The sequence below is a fragment of the Heterocephalus glaber genome, unplaced genomic scaffold (genome assembly GCF_053883595.1).
Source record: "Heterocephalus glaber isolate CG9 unplaced genomic scaffold, H.glaber_assembly_v1.0 deba00001550, whole genome shotgun sequence".
Taxonomy (NCBI): Eukaryota; Metazoa; Chordata; class Mammalia; order Rodentia; family Bathyergidae; genus Heterocephalus; species Heterocephalus glaber.
In genome coordinates, this window is record NW_028258343.1 from 25,795,405 (window position 1) to 25,811,988 (window position 16,584).

At 34.4% G+C, this 16,584-nt stretch overlaps 1 protein-coding gene across 2 annotated transcripts in view; it reads right to left on the reverse strand.

Annotated features, from left to right (window-relative positions):
- Nucleotides 1–16,584, reverse strand: part of Kpna5 (karyopherin subunit alpha 5) — a 59,084-nt gene that overhangs the window by 31,447 nt on the left and 11,053 nt on the right. For both annotated transcript variants that reach the window (XM_004860172.3, XM_004860171.4), the window contains 6 exons: nucleotides 14,881–15,014; nucleotides 13,422–13,523; nucleotides 13,227–13,326; nucleotides 9,414–9,508; nucleotides 6,008–6,139; nucleotides 3,776–3,864 (listed from right to left, as the gene is read on the reverse strand). In XM_004860172.3, coding sequence (XP_004860229.2) covers nucleotides 3,776–3,864; nucleotides 6,008–6,139; nucleotides 9,414–9,508; nucleotides 13,227–13,326; nucleotides 13,422–13,523; nucleotides 14,881–15,009 — 647 coding nt within the window. In that variant the 5' untranslated portion in view covers nucleotides 15,010–15,014. The remainder of the gene's footprint in view (nucleotides 1–3,775; nucleotides 3,865–6,007; nucleotides 6,140–9,413; nucleotides 9,509–13,226; nucleotides 13,327–13,421; nucleotides 13,524–14,880; nucleotides 15,015–16,584) is intronic.

Here is a 16,584-nt window from a genome sequence, read left to right on the forward strand (position 1 = left end):
GCAAGAAAAAGAAATAAAAGACATCTGGGCCGGGGATTTAGCTCAGTGGTTCTGGCGCCTGCCTCGCAAGCGTGAGGACCTGAGTTCGATCCCTGGTACCAAAAAAAGAAATAAAAGACATCCAAATTGGAAAGTACTGAAATTATCTATGTTCCCAGATATGATCTTATATGTAGAAGTCAAAAAGAACCCACCCATATACACACACATACACAAACCTATTAGTGCTAGTGGGTACATTCAGGCAAATTTCAGGGCACAAGATCAATACCAAAAATTAACTCTATTTTTTATACATTTCCAATGAATAAATCGAAAACAATCAAGAAAATAATTTTACTTACAACAGCATAAAAATACAGCTACTCTTCAACTTATGACTAGGGTATCCACCACAAACTGAAAATACTGTACGGTGGGTGAAGATGTATGCAATATTCCTAACCCACTGTTAAGATCTGGATCTTAAAGGTCCACCAAAGGCTCCTTCCTGTTAAAGGCCTGTTTGCCAGCTTGCGGCATTACTGGAACGTAGTGGGTCCTTCGGGAGGCATGGCCCATGGGAAGGAAGTTAAATCATGGTAAGCACACTCTCAAAGGGGATACTGGGACCCTAGCCCTTTTTCTTGCTCATTTTGCTTCCTGGCTGCCATGTAGTAGGCAGCTTTGCTCCCACATGCTCTACACCATGATATTCTGCCTTCCCACAGGGCAAAAGCAACAGGGCCAAGCAACATGGAGTGAAACCTCTGAAACCACAAGCCAGAATAAACCCTTTTTCCTTATAAGATGGTTTATATCAGGTCTTTTCCGCAGGGATAGAAAGCTGACACCTATTACACACCACAGCTTAGCAGCACCATACATTGTGCAGGACTGGCTGTATATCCTCACAACCTTAGGGCTAACTGGGAGCTGCTAGTCATTGCTGCTGCCCAGAATCATGAGACAGCATCATAACACACATATCGCGAGTCTACGAAAACATCAAAATTCAAAGTATAATTTCCATTAAATGCAATTCACTGTTTTACCAAAGAAAAAGGGTAAAAAAATCATATGTTGAGCCATCACAAATTAGGGACTATCAGTACTGTGGAATAAATTTAACCAAGGAGACTTGTATAGTGTAAACTGCAAAATACTGCTAAAATTAAAGATCTAAATAAACTGAAAGATACCCTGGGCTGGGGACTTAGCGCAGTGGTGCTGTGCCTGCCTTGTAAGCGCAAGGTTCTGAGTCGATCCCCGGTATAAAAATAAATAAATAAATAAAAATTAAAAAATAAAAATGGCATTACTCCACAAAGCAATCTACAGATTTAAAAAGGCAATGGCTTTTTTGCAGAAATGGAGTATTATTCAGGTACAAAAAGAATGAAGTTTTGATACATGCAACAATATAGATGAATTTTGAAAACATGCTAAGAAGCCAGACACAAATCTGTTCTACAAATTTTCCTATAGATTTAAAGCCTCCTAAAATATATATTTCATTTAGAAACCAAACAGTTATATAATATTGACTATCGGGGCTGATACTTATTTCAGTAAATATTTTAGGCTTTTTTTCTGCAGTCACTTAATTTTACGGACAGAGCATGAAAGCAACTAAAGTTCATTAACTAAGTGAATGAGTATTACTGTGTTCTAATAAAAGTTAATTTATAAAATCAGATAGCAAGCCAGAGTTGGCTTGAGGGCCTAGGTTGGCAACCCCTACTGCATACTTTTCTTTTTCTATATTAATGGATTATTATAAGGAAGTAAAACTCCTTTCTCACAAATTAAAAGTTGAATGAAAATTTTTTTTTTTTTTTGGTACTGGGGATTGAACTCAGGTCCTTGCACTTGTGAGGCAGGCCATGGAACCACTGAGCTAAATCCCCGGCCCAAGTTGAATGAAATTTAAACTCCCAGCTAGTAGCTGCGGTGCATGCCTGTAATCCCAGGACTAGGGAGTCTGAGGGGGGAGACCATAAGTTCAAGGCCACCCTGGGGTACACAATGAGTCCTCGCCCAAAAAATAAATAAGTTGATACAACAAAGTCATGAAATTATGTAGTCCACAGTAGTAACAGATTTATATTTACCGAGAATCAAAGGATCTACAATAAAGTAAAACTTCAAATAGAACTGATCAACATTAACTAAGTGTAAATTTCAATATGAATGACAGATAATAATCATTTCAAGCTAATAACTACATTTCTCAAATTTTTTGATGAAATTTTGAAATTTTCTAAGATCAAATTTTATAATGAAACTCTAAAACTTTCCAACTTTCTAACACTTTTTTTCTAAAATTCATTGTTTACATATAGTACTACACAGCTAGGTGCTATTTATTCTCCATTAGTTTGTTTCTTCAATCATGATTTAATAGCTCCTTAGGACATTTAAAAGGATGAGACAAATAGATGCTTATTATTTCATAAGCCCAACTTGAGGTATTAATAATAAAATGACCTAGAAAAAAAACCAACGGAAAGTAAAATGAGAAACAAATACTCCATTAATCTACAAATCGTATAATATAGTCACCAAAATGTCTTACTGAAACTTTAAGTGATACTGTTAATAGTGCAGACTTCAAAAAATACCCTGACATTAAACTTAAAATCAGTATTTTCTTCTCAAGCTCAGCTAAATTCTCATAGACTATGGAACATTGGACAGTTCATAGTAATGAAACTGATGTGAGTGGATCAATGGTCTACAAGATATTGGTCTGCAATTAATGTTAGTTGCAGGCAGTCACTGAGTAATCACTTCTGTCCATAGATAGTAATCCCTCAGCTGGAGAGGATGGAGAATAGCACAGAAATGATAAAGAGTTAAAATTTTTCCTTCTAACTCTCTCACTTGTTTTTGTTTCCTCACTACTTGCCATTGATATTTAGCCTTTTTATGATAAACAACATAAAGAAATCTATGCTTTAAATAATTTATGTAATGTCAGCAAAGGACCCTACATTATAGGTAATTTCTTTCTAAAAAATGCATAAAGTAGTTAAGAAACCACTAGATGAAAAAGAAAAATCTCTTATGATCTTTATTCTCTGGACATTCAAAAATCAAATACAGAGGGCTGGGGATTTAGCTCAGTGGTTTCACCTTCTGCCTCGCAAGCACAAGAGGTCCAGAGTTCGATTCCGGTATAAAAACAAATAAATCAAATATAAAGCCCGGCTTGGTGGCACACGCCTATAATCTCAGCACTCTGGAGGCAGAGGCAGGAGGATCGCTGCAAGTTAGAGGCCAGCCCAGGCTGCATAGTGAGTTCATTGCCAGCCTAAACTACAAAGAAAGACCCTATCTCAAAAAACAAAACAAACAGGGCCAAGGATTTACCACAGTGGTTCCGATGCCTGCCTTGCAAGCGCAAGGAACCAAGTTTGATCCCCCATAACAAAAGAAAAAAAAAAAATCAAATATAAAAACCAAATGACATCCTAAGTACATCGTAAGTTTCAGCATTAAAAACTCCATGCTATAGGAACATTTAAATTTTACTATATTATAAACTAATACATACTTCTGTTTATAGAATATTTATGTTAGCAAAGTAAGCAATGACCACTGTTAAGTTTGGTTTAAAAGAATATAATTTGAAAACTCTTCCTGGTTTTACCTACTTACAAACTGCTGTAGGCATAACTAATCAGAGGCAAAATTATAAAACACTACTGAAGAACTTAATTGTATGTAGACACATAGTACACTTTTTCCAAAAGTAGCATTAACTTGAGACATATTTAAACAATGTACTTACTCTAAAAGAGGTGGAAGTATTTCACAATTCAAAACAAAATCTCTGCATTCTGCATTGTCCCCAGCAATATTACCAAGTGCCCAAACAGCCTTTAAAAACATAAGAAAAAAATTCTCTTAAAACAGTATCTTAAATAAGATGCTCTCTCTTAAAGTTGAAGTTTTAACAAAGTTGAGCATGGTGGCATGTGCATACAGCCCTAGCTCCTCCAGAGGGGGAGGCAAGGAAGGTGGGAAGATTCTGGCCACCGCGGGGCGGCAGTGAGGGATTTTTATGCAGAATGAACAGGTTTTCAGCATGTGAAAGAAAGTAAGGCAGTAAGAAAGAAAAGCCTCTAAAAGGAAAACCTGACTTCAAAACAAAGTTAAAGACAAGGGTACTTATAATTGTTTCCACATATATTACATATATATAATTATATAGAGAGGAAAATGTCTGTATTCTACTCAACAAAGAGCAGAATGTGTTCACTCTGAGTCTACATGGAGACAAAATACATCTATCTAGCAAATTTTCTAATTCTTTTTAATAAAGGTCACTTCCTATGCCAAGAAATCCTCTAACTGGGAATGCACTGATTTTTTAAAATAAGAGAGAAAGAAAAAGCTTTAAAATAGTTATGGCTAAAAATGAGAATTAGAATAGTTTGATTAATTAGTTAACTATATTTTTTAAAATAGTAAGCATTAAATTATTCACTTTATGAGAAATGCAAATGCAAATTATCATTTTAATATATTCTCACTCCAGATTTTCACATTAAGTACAAAAGTACAGGTATAGTTTTCCAGTTGGGAAAATTTTACCATTTAAAACATGGGTTAGCCGGGGATTTAGCTCAGTGGTTCCAGCACCTGCCTTGGAAGTGCAAGGTCCCAAGTTCAATCCCCGGTACCAAAAAAAAAAAGGGTTAATATTTTCAACCTCTACTCTGTATGTAAACTTTTAAGAAAAAAACTCTAAATATATTCTGTTGGTAGAGATGTTATTGCTCAAATCTTTTTGTAATTCAGTCTTGAAATATTTAATACTTTAAAACTTTCTATTTTTTTGTTTTTTACTCACGTTTTTGCAGTGCACTGACTTTCTAAAATTTTAATATATTTTAATATAACACACAAGGAGATATTAATAAAGAAAATATAAAAGCCGCCCTATGAAAGAATAATTTTTCATAATGGATAGTCATTTTCCTTAATAAAATAATCAAGCAACCTAATATACTGATATTCATCCTAGTATTAATGCTAATAAGCTAGAAATAATTCAAAGGTATAAAAATCCAAGAATAGATAATAAGTTATGGAAAATACACTGGTATATACTGAGTAATCAGTGAAATTTTCTTGGAGGAATAATTAATGCCGTAAGAAAAAGTTCCCTGCTGGGCATGGTAGCACATGCCTGTAATCCCAGTATCTGAGAGGCTGAGGCAGGAGAATTGCCATGAGTTTGAGGCCAGCCTGGGCTACCTAGTGAGTTCAAGGCCAGCCTGAACCACACAGTAAAACCCTGTGTCTAAAAAGGAAAAGTTCTCAATTAGTGTTAAATGGATATAAAAAAAGGCATAAAATTCAGTGGTGAATGAAATGGTAGCTGTTCAGTGTGCATACAAGATGATGCAAAATTAAAATAGCAAAATTCTTGATTTTCTTTGGATGGTACATATGTATGTGAACAATTTTCCCTCTAACAAGAAAACTTTGAAAATTGATTCACAAAGCATATTTTAAAATGGCCCTACTTAAGGTAATGTGAAGTAATATTAAAATAATTTACTTACCTGAGGAGAATAAGGACTCAGAGTGGCTCAGATTTAAAACCTGCCATCCATTCACTGTAACCTTTGGTCAGGTAGTAATTTTTTTTTTTTTTTTTGGCACTGGGGATCGAATTCAGGACCTTGTGCTTGCGAGGCAGGAGCATGAACCACTGAGCTAAGTCCCCGGCCCTTAGGTAGTACTTTTTCTGTGTCTCAGCAGGCTCTTTTTTAAGTAGGAATGGTGACTCCTACGCTAGCTGACATTACACTTCTAAAGAACACAAGATTCTGACTGAGACAATTCACTCTTCCATGTTTTTAAATTTGATGATTACATTAACAAATACGATGTACAGGTAAATTAGCTACAAAAATGAATGATAAATAATAATCATAAATGGCAATTCTCATGAGAAAATTAAAATCTCTCTCCCTAACTGCATATATATCAGGACAAATTAGAAACTTGCCTGCTCTTGAACATCTTCATGTTTTGAATCAAGGAGTTTGATAAAAAGTGGAACTGCTCCAGTTTCGATCACCGCCTTGGTATGCAGAAAAGTTCCAGATGCGATGTTAGTTAATGCCCACGCAGCTTCAAACTAAGGGGGAGAAAGCAAAACAAATGAAAGCATAAAAGAAATGTCAAGAAGGAGAAGGAAGTAAGAGAGGGATGTTTAAGACTTAGCTGGACAAGTCTGAGAGGAAAGACTGACTAATAAGATTCACTGTCAGAACAGATTTCGCGGATGAAAATCCTTACTAATAAAAAAGCCTATTCTTCAATCTGAAAAACAAGAACTGAGAAGGAAAATGGAAATTTACAAAATCAACAATACTGTATACAAATACACACTGTTTTACAATTCATAAAATTCCTAATGTTTACTAGTAGAGAGTTGGTGTTCTAAAGCAAACAGTTCAAAAATGAGACACTACTTAATAGGGCAACAGAACCCTAAAAAGTACTTGTTTCCCTAGTGATCAACTAGCAGCAACCTCCCCATTTAAGAAACAAGAAAATTAGAAGTTCAGAGATTTAGATGTTTGTTCAACGTAAAGATTTTACTATTACCAGAACCAGGAGTAAGATTCCTGCTATTCTTTTAAGCATCAGAGCCTTTGAGCAATTACTTGTATCAATCCAATTAGAATTAAATCCATTAAATATGATGGATTTTAATAGCTTTCAAACAGCAAGGCAGCAAAACATAAAAAGCAACGTATAAATTCATAAACTAAATAGGGACTATAGTTTGCATAAATAGTTTTCATGTTAATGTAGATGTCATTATAAATTAACAAAAACTATACCAAAAATCACTACTAAAATACTAAAAAGTATATTTACTATTATGTGTGAGACTAAGAAAAATTTTAGGGGAAGAATTAGCTCAGTGGTTTCGCCGCCTGCTGCGCAAACGCAAGGACCTGAGTTCCATCCCTGGTACAGAAAAAAAAAAATCAATGAGGGCTGGGGGTGTAAGTATTTGCCTAGCATGTACAAGGCCCTGGGAATAAACCTCAGCCATGCTAAAAGAAGAAGAGGAAAGAAAAAAGACAAATTTAGAAGACCATAATCCTAACCAATTATAAATAAAACAAAAGACAACAAAAGATTACTCTGCAAAATTCTCCTTGTACTCCTAGGCACAAGCATTGGTGAAGACTCTCACACCTATCAAAACTGTGAAAAATCAGAATGCAGGCTATAATTTTAAAAAGGAAAGAAAAGGCCTAGATATGTAGCTGAGCAGTAAAGTATTTGCCTAGTATGCTTATGGCCCTGGGTTCATTTCCCAGCATTAGAGGGGGGAAAAAACCCACAGAACTCCTATGAAGGTCTATTTCATCTTTACTATATGGGATTAATGCTATCTCTTCTGATCTGTTCAAATAAGTTGAAAAAAATGGATATTCACTTGAAATTCCCCAAGTTTTAAAAGTCTGATAGCACCTCAGTATGCTTTAAAACATGTGCATCACTTCTTGGCCTTTTGGCTAAGATCCAGTGTGAAATGTGTGTGCAAGCCAAATAAAACTCGTTTGTCCATCAGTCTGGCCTGGTGGCCCCCACCCTGTCTGAGGCATCCCTATTAGTTAGTTAGACACAGCATGGAGCTACCCCACACTGCTGAATTTGTTTTAATTATAACGATTAATAAGTGCTGAAATTTCCAACATTCACGCACATGTCATGCCCTCTATACATTTTGTCTTTTTAACCTGAAATTCATTTTCCTCCTTTTAGTCTGCCAAACTCTCCTTCATACTCAGGACCACCCTTGTGAAGTCTTTCTTAATTTTCTCCACACAGAATAAGTTGCTACAACCTCTGTGTTCCCTCAGCACTTTGTTTACAGTTCTGTTACAGCACTAAGCATACATGTTATTACAGATCTGTTTATACGTCTGCCTTCTGCAACAGAAGTACAGAAGTTCTGTAGATAAGAACAATGTCTTAATTTTGGAACTACAATGCCTCACATAATACTGGGCTCAAACCCAGCACTCGCTGGTTTTATATATTCATATTCACTTGTTTCTTCTTCCATTCACTTCATATTAAAGAGCCAAATAATAAACAAGATATCAGGAAACCTGGGTTTTAGTCTAGGCTCAGAGCTTAGATAAAGCAAAAGGACCAGATCCCAGGATCTCTAACCAAAAGAAATGACAGTATAGCATAATCTGAAAAATTCAGCCTTTTCCTCTGAGATCCTTATTGTAAACATTCTCAACAATTTTTCACATTTACACAAAACTTCTTTGCTTATACTTAAAATGTGAGAGTCCTTCCCAAATCATTCAGAGAAGCGGACAACTACTTAAGTTGCAAATTCAACTGTTACTCAAGTAAGTGCTTTGAATTACTGACAACAGCACTGATAATCAGACATAGGTCCTCTGCATTTCCTGAAACATAAGACATAATCCACCCTGTGCTCTTACTTAAGAATAGACACAGCAGGGTTAGGGATGTAGGTCAGAGTAAAGTGACTGTCAGGCATGTGCAAGGCTCTGAGTTTGATCCCCAGCACTGCTAGAAAAAAGAAAAAATACATACAAAGTCAGGAAGGATAACTTTCTATTCTGCTACTGTTTTAACATTAAAATACATACAAACTTCAGTAATTTGCCATTAGCAGCAAATTAGTTATGACTGAGAAATAATGTTCTTTAGGACAAATCTGATTTTGGTCACATTTTTAATTATACTAATTTATTCTTTTCTCTAAAAAGAACTAATCAAATGGCTAGCAATGTTGTTTATTTTTGGTTTTTTGAGACAGAGTCTCGCTATATACAGTTCAGGCTGGCCTTGAACTCAGAGCAATTCTCCTGCCCCAGACTCCCCAGTGCTGCAATTATAAGTATGTGTTACCACGCCTGGCTTAGCAATGTGTTTTAAAGGTAAAAGTTATGACTCTAGTTTGCTAACAGCCGAAATAAATTTAACCATTAAGATAAGATTTCATTTTGAAGTTTTCTAAAACAAAGGTTTTTATTGAAGATTGACAACCATAAAATTTTAGGGTTGTTTTTTTATTCTGGTACCAGAGATCAAAATGAGGACTTTGAGCTTGCCAGGCAGGTGCGGTGCCACTGAGCTATATCCCCAGCTCATAAAATTTTTTATTAACATTAACAATGGTTTCATGGACTTTTTTCAAATTATTTAACAAAATAACAATTTCTAGAAGAAATCAGCACTGTAACCATACCCAGGGCAAGACAGGTAACCCTATCTTTTCCTTTAATTGATAAGTATTTACTGAACGCTTGCAACACAGTCATTACTGAAGAAACTTTTCACTAGAAACTTCAGTATGTCCTTTCTCTAAAACAGATTAAAAAAGAAAATGTTAGACTCACTTGTAAAGTACAATTCTCATTTCTTTCAAGAAATTTCACAAATCTCTGTACAACTCCTGGTTTCTGTATAACTTGATCTATTGGTGGATTAGGTTCTAAAAATAAAAAAGAAATTATTACTTTAACACAAAAAGGCTTGGATCTGGCCCATATTTCAGTTAATAATACAAAAAATAACTCTCCTGGGTTTCACAGATCTAAATTTAAAACTCTGAGCTGGATGTAACTGAGGACAAATGCTCTTATAACTGCAGTATTTTTGCAAATTCTTTTATTAACCATAATGACAGGATATTTAAATGTGTATTTCCCATATATTTGGAAATTTAAAATACATATTTCCTAAAAGTTTAAATTTCATAAGTTGAAGTCTACTTAAGAGGTCATCTTTATACATAGGAATATTTCGGTCCAATACTCAAAATAGCATCTGAGGGATAGGAGTCCCAGTAATTCTTTATAGTGCCATCTTTGGTACCCAAGGATACCCCCTTCAGTAAAATGACTTGTTTAATGTCTCAGCCAGATGGGATTCTATTTTGTCTGGATATTATTTATTATTTACACAAATGCTATTGGAAAATCTAAATTTCTTGATAAATTTTTATGAATGTAGGTTTCTGAGATCACAAACTCCTAGGAAATGCAAGTAAAGTTAAAAGATATTTCAGATATTGACCAAATTAAGTACAAAGAAATCTCTTCTCTGCCTTGGCTTCAATAAAAAGTACCCTTTGTGTTTCTTCAGTACTTCTGTTGGTGTTCCTTTGGCTAAGTCTTATTCCTATTTATTTTCTTCCTAGAAAATTTATCTATTTTGTTAATTCACTTGTCACTTATTATCATTTATGTTAATTCAAACTCCCTTACCTGAATTTTTCCAGATTCCAGACGATATCTCTAAGTGCCTATGCGACTCATTTTTGTTTTCATACATTCTTTAAAATGTACCATAAGCAAAATCAAACTCATACCATGATGCTTACTTTTTTTTTTCCTGGTCCTACATCCTCTAAGCAATAAGTTATCTGTCCATCTAGTCACAAAAAAGAGAACTCTCGTTTTTACTTCTGAATTCTGTAAAGTTAATAAAGCTATATCCATTAATTTGGTTTAGATGCTCTAAATAAAAAAGTCCAAATTCTTCAAAATGTTAATTCCAGACCCTACCTGAAAGGATGAAACAATACATAATATTCTTAAACCATTTACCCTCCCCCTTTTAAAAAAAATCTCAAACCAAAACTATAGGGTTTTAGCTGCCATTCTTGATTTTTCTCTTTCCTAAAGAAAATTGTGCTCTTTTTGAGTAGGAGATGAGATTAGAAGAAGAAACGGTAAGGTTCTGTATAGAGGAATGTGAAGAGCTGACATTGGACTATCAGCTATGTAGCTGATTCAGATACAGATATGACATATATAGAGTTGAGAACCTAAATACAGTCTCTTCCTGGAGAATTACAAGAAGCACATTTATGGTTATCACCACTGAAAAGAAAGCAAGATCACCAGCTAATCTATGTATCATGAACTTTTACTAGTACTATACTGACAAAATAATAGCCTATATTAGTGACGGCAAACCTTTTAGAGACCGAGGGCCAAACTATAACCCAAAACCCACTTATTTATTGCAAAGTGCCAACGCTGCAATTAACCAGAACACTGAGGTTTTCGTTTGGAAAAAACAAATCTACATTAACATCTTTTGTCTTAAAAGGAAAACATACTAACACTCCTGCCATCAGTTCGCCACCACTGGTCTATATAATCTTATAAAAGTGATTAATCATTATAAAGTCTTTCAGTCATTATGGCAATGTAAAGAAGCAATACAGCAGTATTTACTTGAGCACGGAAAATTAAGCAAGAGGATGGAGAGAGGAAGAGAAAAGAATTAAGATGTATTATGTATCTGTACCAATCCTCCACGATGAATGTAATCATTATGTGCTAGAAATACATCCTCATTAAAATTTCTTAAATTTAAAAAACTAAAGAAAGGAAAGAAAATTACCAAGAGTAATATAAAACAAAAAAGTTCTGCAGGAATTTCTACAAAACTAGGATTGAACAACAACAAAAAATTTGACTGTTGCGATTTACATCCACAAGAACAGCCATGACAGGGGCAGACAAATCCTGGTGAAAGGACGGTGAAGGTCACGATCCCGACTTAGATCAGAGGAAAGAAGGCGAAGCTGAGTGTTGGCTGTGGAGTCACCAGGGCATAGCTCTATCTCCCTAGTGCCAACAGTAACAACTCTATCTACAATAAAGAAATGCTTCCAAAACAGGCAGTTTCCTACTGGTTTAGCTTTCAGTTCTTGTTTTAGCTGCCTTCCTATGCTTACTACATTAACAGATGAAGTAAAACTCCAGTAATTCTAATTTTTTTCTAAGACTGATAGATCTGGCAGGAATTAGGTCAATTAGTAAAAACCAAAAAATCTGTATTTCCTCATGTATGCCCAAGCAAAATCCCACTTCAAGAAGAAACAGAGAACAATGACGGTCTCTATGAAAAAACAATATACTTTAACAGAAACAGAATATTCTGAGTAACTAGAGAAAATAAAGATAAAATCTTCTGACCAAAGAATTCAAAATCCAGACAATTTGCTCATAAACCTACAACATTTAGATAAGTAAAGACTTAAAAGGAATTGTGCCAATGGAACTTTCAAGGAAGCGAAGAATATGAAGAAAAGAAAAAATTCTTTGAGGTAGACCTTAATGAATTAAAACAGAGATTTCAATAATGGTGAATTTTTGCTATAAAAATATGGGTAGCAAACTCTTAAACATAATAATATCTCTAGAAATTCTGTTAATCATTTATGGCATCAAGCACATGTCAAAAAAACTTGAAGAACATGGTAATATAAAAAACAACATAAAAATATTAATCTAATCAAAGTAACTTCAGTTACCAAAACAACAAACCCTGAAATATAGGGTGGAAAAGAACATGACGTTACTGTATAATGATTTCTTAACATTGCTAAACTACTTTGTCTTGGGATGAAAAATGGAAAACAAGAATTAAATGCGTTTATGAACACGTATTTGTAAAAAAGCAGAAGTGAAAAGCCTTAGAATCTATGAGGACCTGACTATAAGATTTCTTTCATTCTTCCTGTGTTACTAAATTCTGTGTCTTAGGAAGACAAGGCATTTTCAAAATCTTATAAGTTCGTATACGTAATTTCATATAATTACAAGTTCTATAAATTCCATATATGAAAATAAAGACAGACTAAAGCTTTAATTTTAATGATTCTTATTGGATCAAAATAATAAAATTGGACAAATAACATAATAAATAATTGTGAATTATGTAAGGTCAATTAAATAAGGAGAAATATTTGACCTAATTAAGAAAAAAAGACCAAAAGATGATTATATAAGCATTTGTATTTTAAAAAATTAATTGTGACAATAAAAATACAGTAAAATAAATATCTGTACAAACTGTAGATGAGAGTGTAAATCAAGTTTATTGTCTCTGATATATATACATTATTTGTTTTTTGAGAGGAAGTATTGCTATGTAGTTCAGGCTGGCCTTCAACGCACTATATAGCTCCGGTTGGCCTTGAAGTTACAACAATCCTCCTACTTCAGCCTCCTGAGTGCTGGGAATACGGGCATACACCATCACACCCAACTCTGTATATATTTTAAAAAAAAACTAAAATCTACTGTGTCTGGCAAAGAAAGTTATATTACAATTTTTTTAAAGTCTAATTAAATTAAGTTCTACTACAAAATCCTGTAATATCAAGTAGGCATACTGAAAAGAATTCTTGCCTTTAGAAAGGAGCTTTCTAAATTTCTGTGTTGCCATTAATTGTTGTTCGGCATTATTAGAAAAAATCATCTGAACCATATCTTTGGTAATAACGTCTTCCTGAAAGGCACAAAAGAAAATAAAATTAACATTTAATGTCTTGTATGAATAACATTTGCTGTAAACACTGTCTCTGACATTTTTTTAAAACATACCTCTGGAATGGGTACGGTGGAACTAATATCTGGATCCTGGATAGGACTTTCTAACATAGAATCATCATTTCTGGGCAAAGAGACATTTCTTCGTTTGAACAACTACAATAAAGAAAAATTGCTTTATACTTTCAGTTTTCCACAAAACATTCAATTGTCACAGAGTTACACTTTTCATTCGAGTGAACACAGCAAATAACTTCATAATTTAGATGTTAAAAGCACATATTTACATTTTATAGCACTTAAAAATGCATATATTCCCACATTACAAGAATGTCTAAGAATTTTCCAAGAAAGTCTTAATTAGGAAGCAAAGTTGTTTCATAGAAGAAATAACACATTGTATATTAACAATTAGTATATCCAACTAACAAGGACTCAGGAAAAACAACCCCATGCTTATTTTTATCCTGGAATAGATAGGAGAAAAAAAGACAAGGACAAAAGAGACATGAAGTCACTGAAGAAGATTTACAGGAATATTTCCTAGATCAGAAATGAGGAGAAAAATTACTTTCTTTTTGCTAGCTAAATACTGCTCTTCTTCAATCTATACATACTTTTTCATCAACAGAGTTTTGGGTTTTTGGGGGGTTTTTTTGACCGTTTAGTGTAACACATTAAGGACTGCACAATACTATGGATAGGCAGCTGACAAATCATAGTGATTATTTCTGATATTTCTTTTTTTTTGAGACAGGGTCTCATTATATGTTCAAGCTGACCTTGAACTCACTTTGTTAACCCAAGCTGGCCTCAAACTTCCTGTGATCCTCCTGCCTCAGCCTCCTGAGTACTGGTATTATAGGCATGATCCACCACTCTCGGCTAATAACAATATTTGTAAAGGGGGCTTTTCCCACTTTCTTCACTAGTCCTTTTCATACATCAGTTTTACTTGTAAATGTTATTTGTAACTATCATTTGTTTGTAAGTTTTTCTAAATTTACAGATATCTTGAAATAAAATGTTGAGATGGTCACTCCTAAATGATTTCTATTCTTTGTGTTACATGTGTAAAATATAAACAGAGAAGTCGAAGAGATCTTGCTGATGTGACAATTGGAAAAAGAGAATGACTAACAAGGGCAGACAACTATAATAAATTTAAAGAGCTATAAACACCCCAAAACAATAAACACAATTCATGGGTTTTGAGGGGGTGGAGGCAACTTCTACAATGACAGATGGAAATGATCTAAACGAGTCAAGAATAAAAATTTCTTATCAGTGGGCCAGAAATATAAGTTTATCAAAACAGAAATGTCATTCCTCTCAGTGGCTAAAAATAGCATAGGAGCCAGGGATATTTAGCTCAGTGGCACTGTACCTGCCTCACAAGTACAAGGTCCTGAGTTTGAACTCTGGTATTAAAAAAAACCAATAGCATAGGAGTTTGATTCATGAATTCACATCACTTTTCTATCAAATAAAATGAAATACTTTAAAATCCTACCTGTTCTTCCCTTTTTTGTTTTCGAAGCTGTATTCCTTCTTCTTCTCTCCTTCTACGCATCTCTTGAGGATTTAGGGCTTTATTCTTATAACTTTTCATTCTGTAGTTATCTTTCCCTGGACTCGCCATTGACTCTTAAAGAAGAAGAGCAGAAAACAGACCTGGATAACTCTCAAAACAAAGTAAGAAGCTTACTTTAGGGCAGTGATAGTCTTTTAGAGCTTTCAGTGGTAACAAACAGCAGGCTGTGGCATGTGTGCCATAGGTTTGCCACCACTGCTCTATGAAAACTAAATTCAGGCTCACTGATTACACAAACAAAACACATCTTATATATAATGGGTACCTTCTTCTCTCCTTATCAAGATTAATAATGAATTCAGGTATTTTATTTTTTAATTTATCTACAGTAAAAATCACTCAGCACACAAGTCTATGAACATAACACATGTGCAGGCTTTAAAACCATTAGTGAAGTTAGAACAGTTCCTCTACCCTCAAAAAACCATCATATTGCCAGGCATGGTGGTGTACACTTGTATTCCCAGCACTCAGGAGGCTAAAGCAGGAGGATCGCATCAAGTTCAAGGCTAGCCTGGGATATATAATGAGCTCAAGGCCAACCTAAACTATACAGTGAGACCTTGTCTCAAAAAAAAAAAAAAAAGAAAAGATAATCATGTTGTTCCAACTGGCCTTCTCCCTATCCCATCTCTGTGCTTCATGTCACTGACTTGTTTTCTAGCCATATAGTTCTGCCCTTTCCTGAATGCCATACAAATGCAATCATATAGCATGTGGTCTCTTGAGTCTGACTTTTATTCAGTATAGTATTCGAAAGCCACCCATGTTGTTGACACCTATCATTTGTCTTTTATTGCTTAGTATTCCAATGGCATTTACTCATTTACCATTTACCATCTGAAGACAATTTCAGTGGTTTTCAGTTTAAGATGGTTATGAATGAACTTGCTATAAATATTCATAAGTGCTTATATAAACATTAAGTATTTCTAAATTTCTTTCAGGTAAATATCTAGAAGTAGAGTTAAAGGATAAAATGGCAAGTGTGTGTTCACATTATGAGAAACTGTCAAATTGCTTTCTAAAGTTACAGTTCCATCTTGCAATCAAATTAATACCATACAATGGTTCCAGTTGTTTAGCATCTTGTCTCCACTTCCTATTGTCAACACTGCGGTTGCTACATGTAGCCATTTTGAAAGATGCATAATAAAAAACTATGGCTTTAAATATGTTAAATTTCTAGTATACCTGTGATAAATATAGAAGGTCTGGATCTACAAATGGTTGAGAATGTGGTCAGAACACAGGACAGGGGTTCTGACTGATCATCCAATAGCATATAGACTTATAAAAGACAGATACCAGAATAACCCTTAGGTTATTCACATGTTAGTGGAAAGGAAATCAAAATGAAATAGGTCAGAGAAGTAGAAAAATAGCAAAAAATTAAGAGTTCTGCAAGAAAAGGGAGTTGAAATAAAAGATTATAATAGTAGCACTAAAATTGTAATAAAGTTGTAGTACACTAAAAAGACCATGCAATTCATTCACTGATTGAACTAGCAAATGTAAATGCCATCAACAAGTAAAGTACCAAACCAGGCATCAGATTTGGTGATTGGGCTGGGTTTGGTAGTACATGCCTATAATCCCAGGATTTGGAAAGCTGAAGCAGAA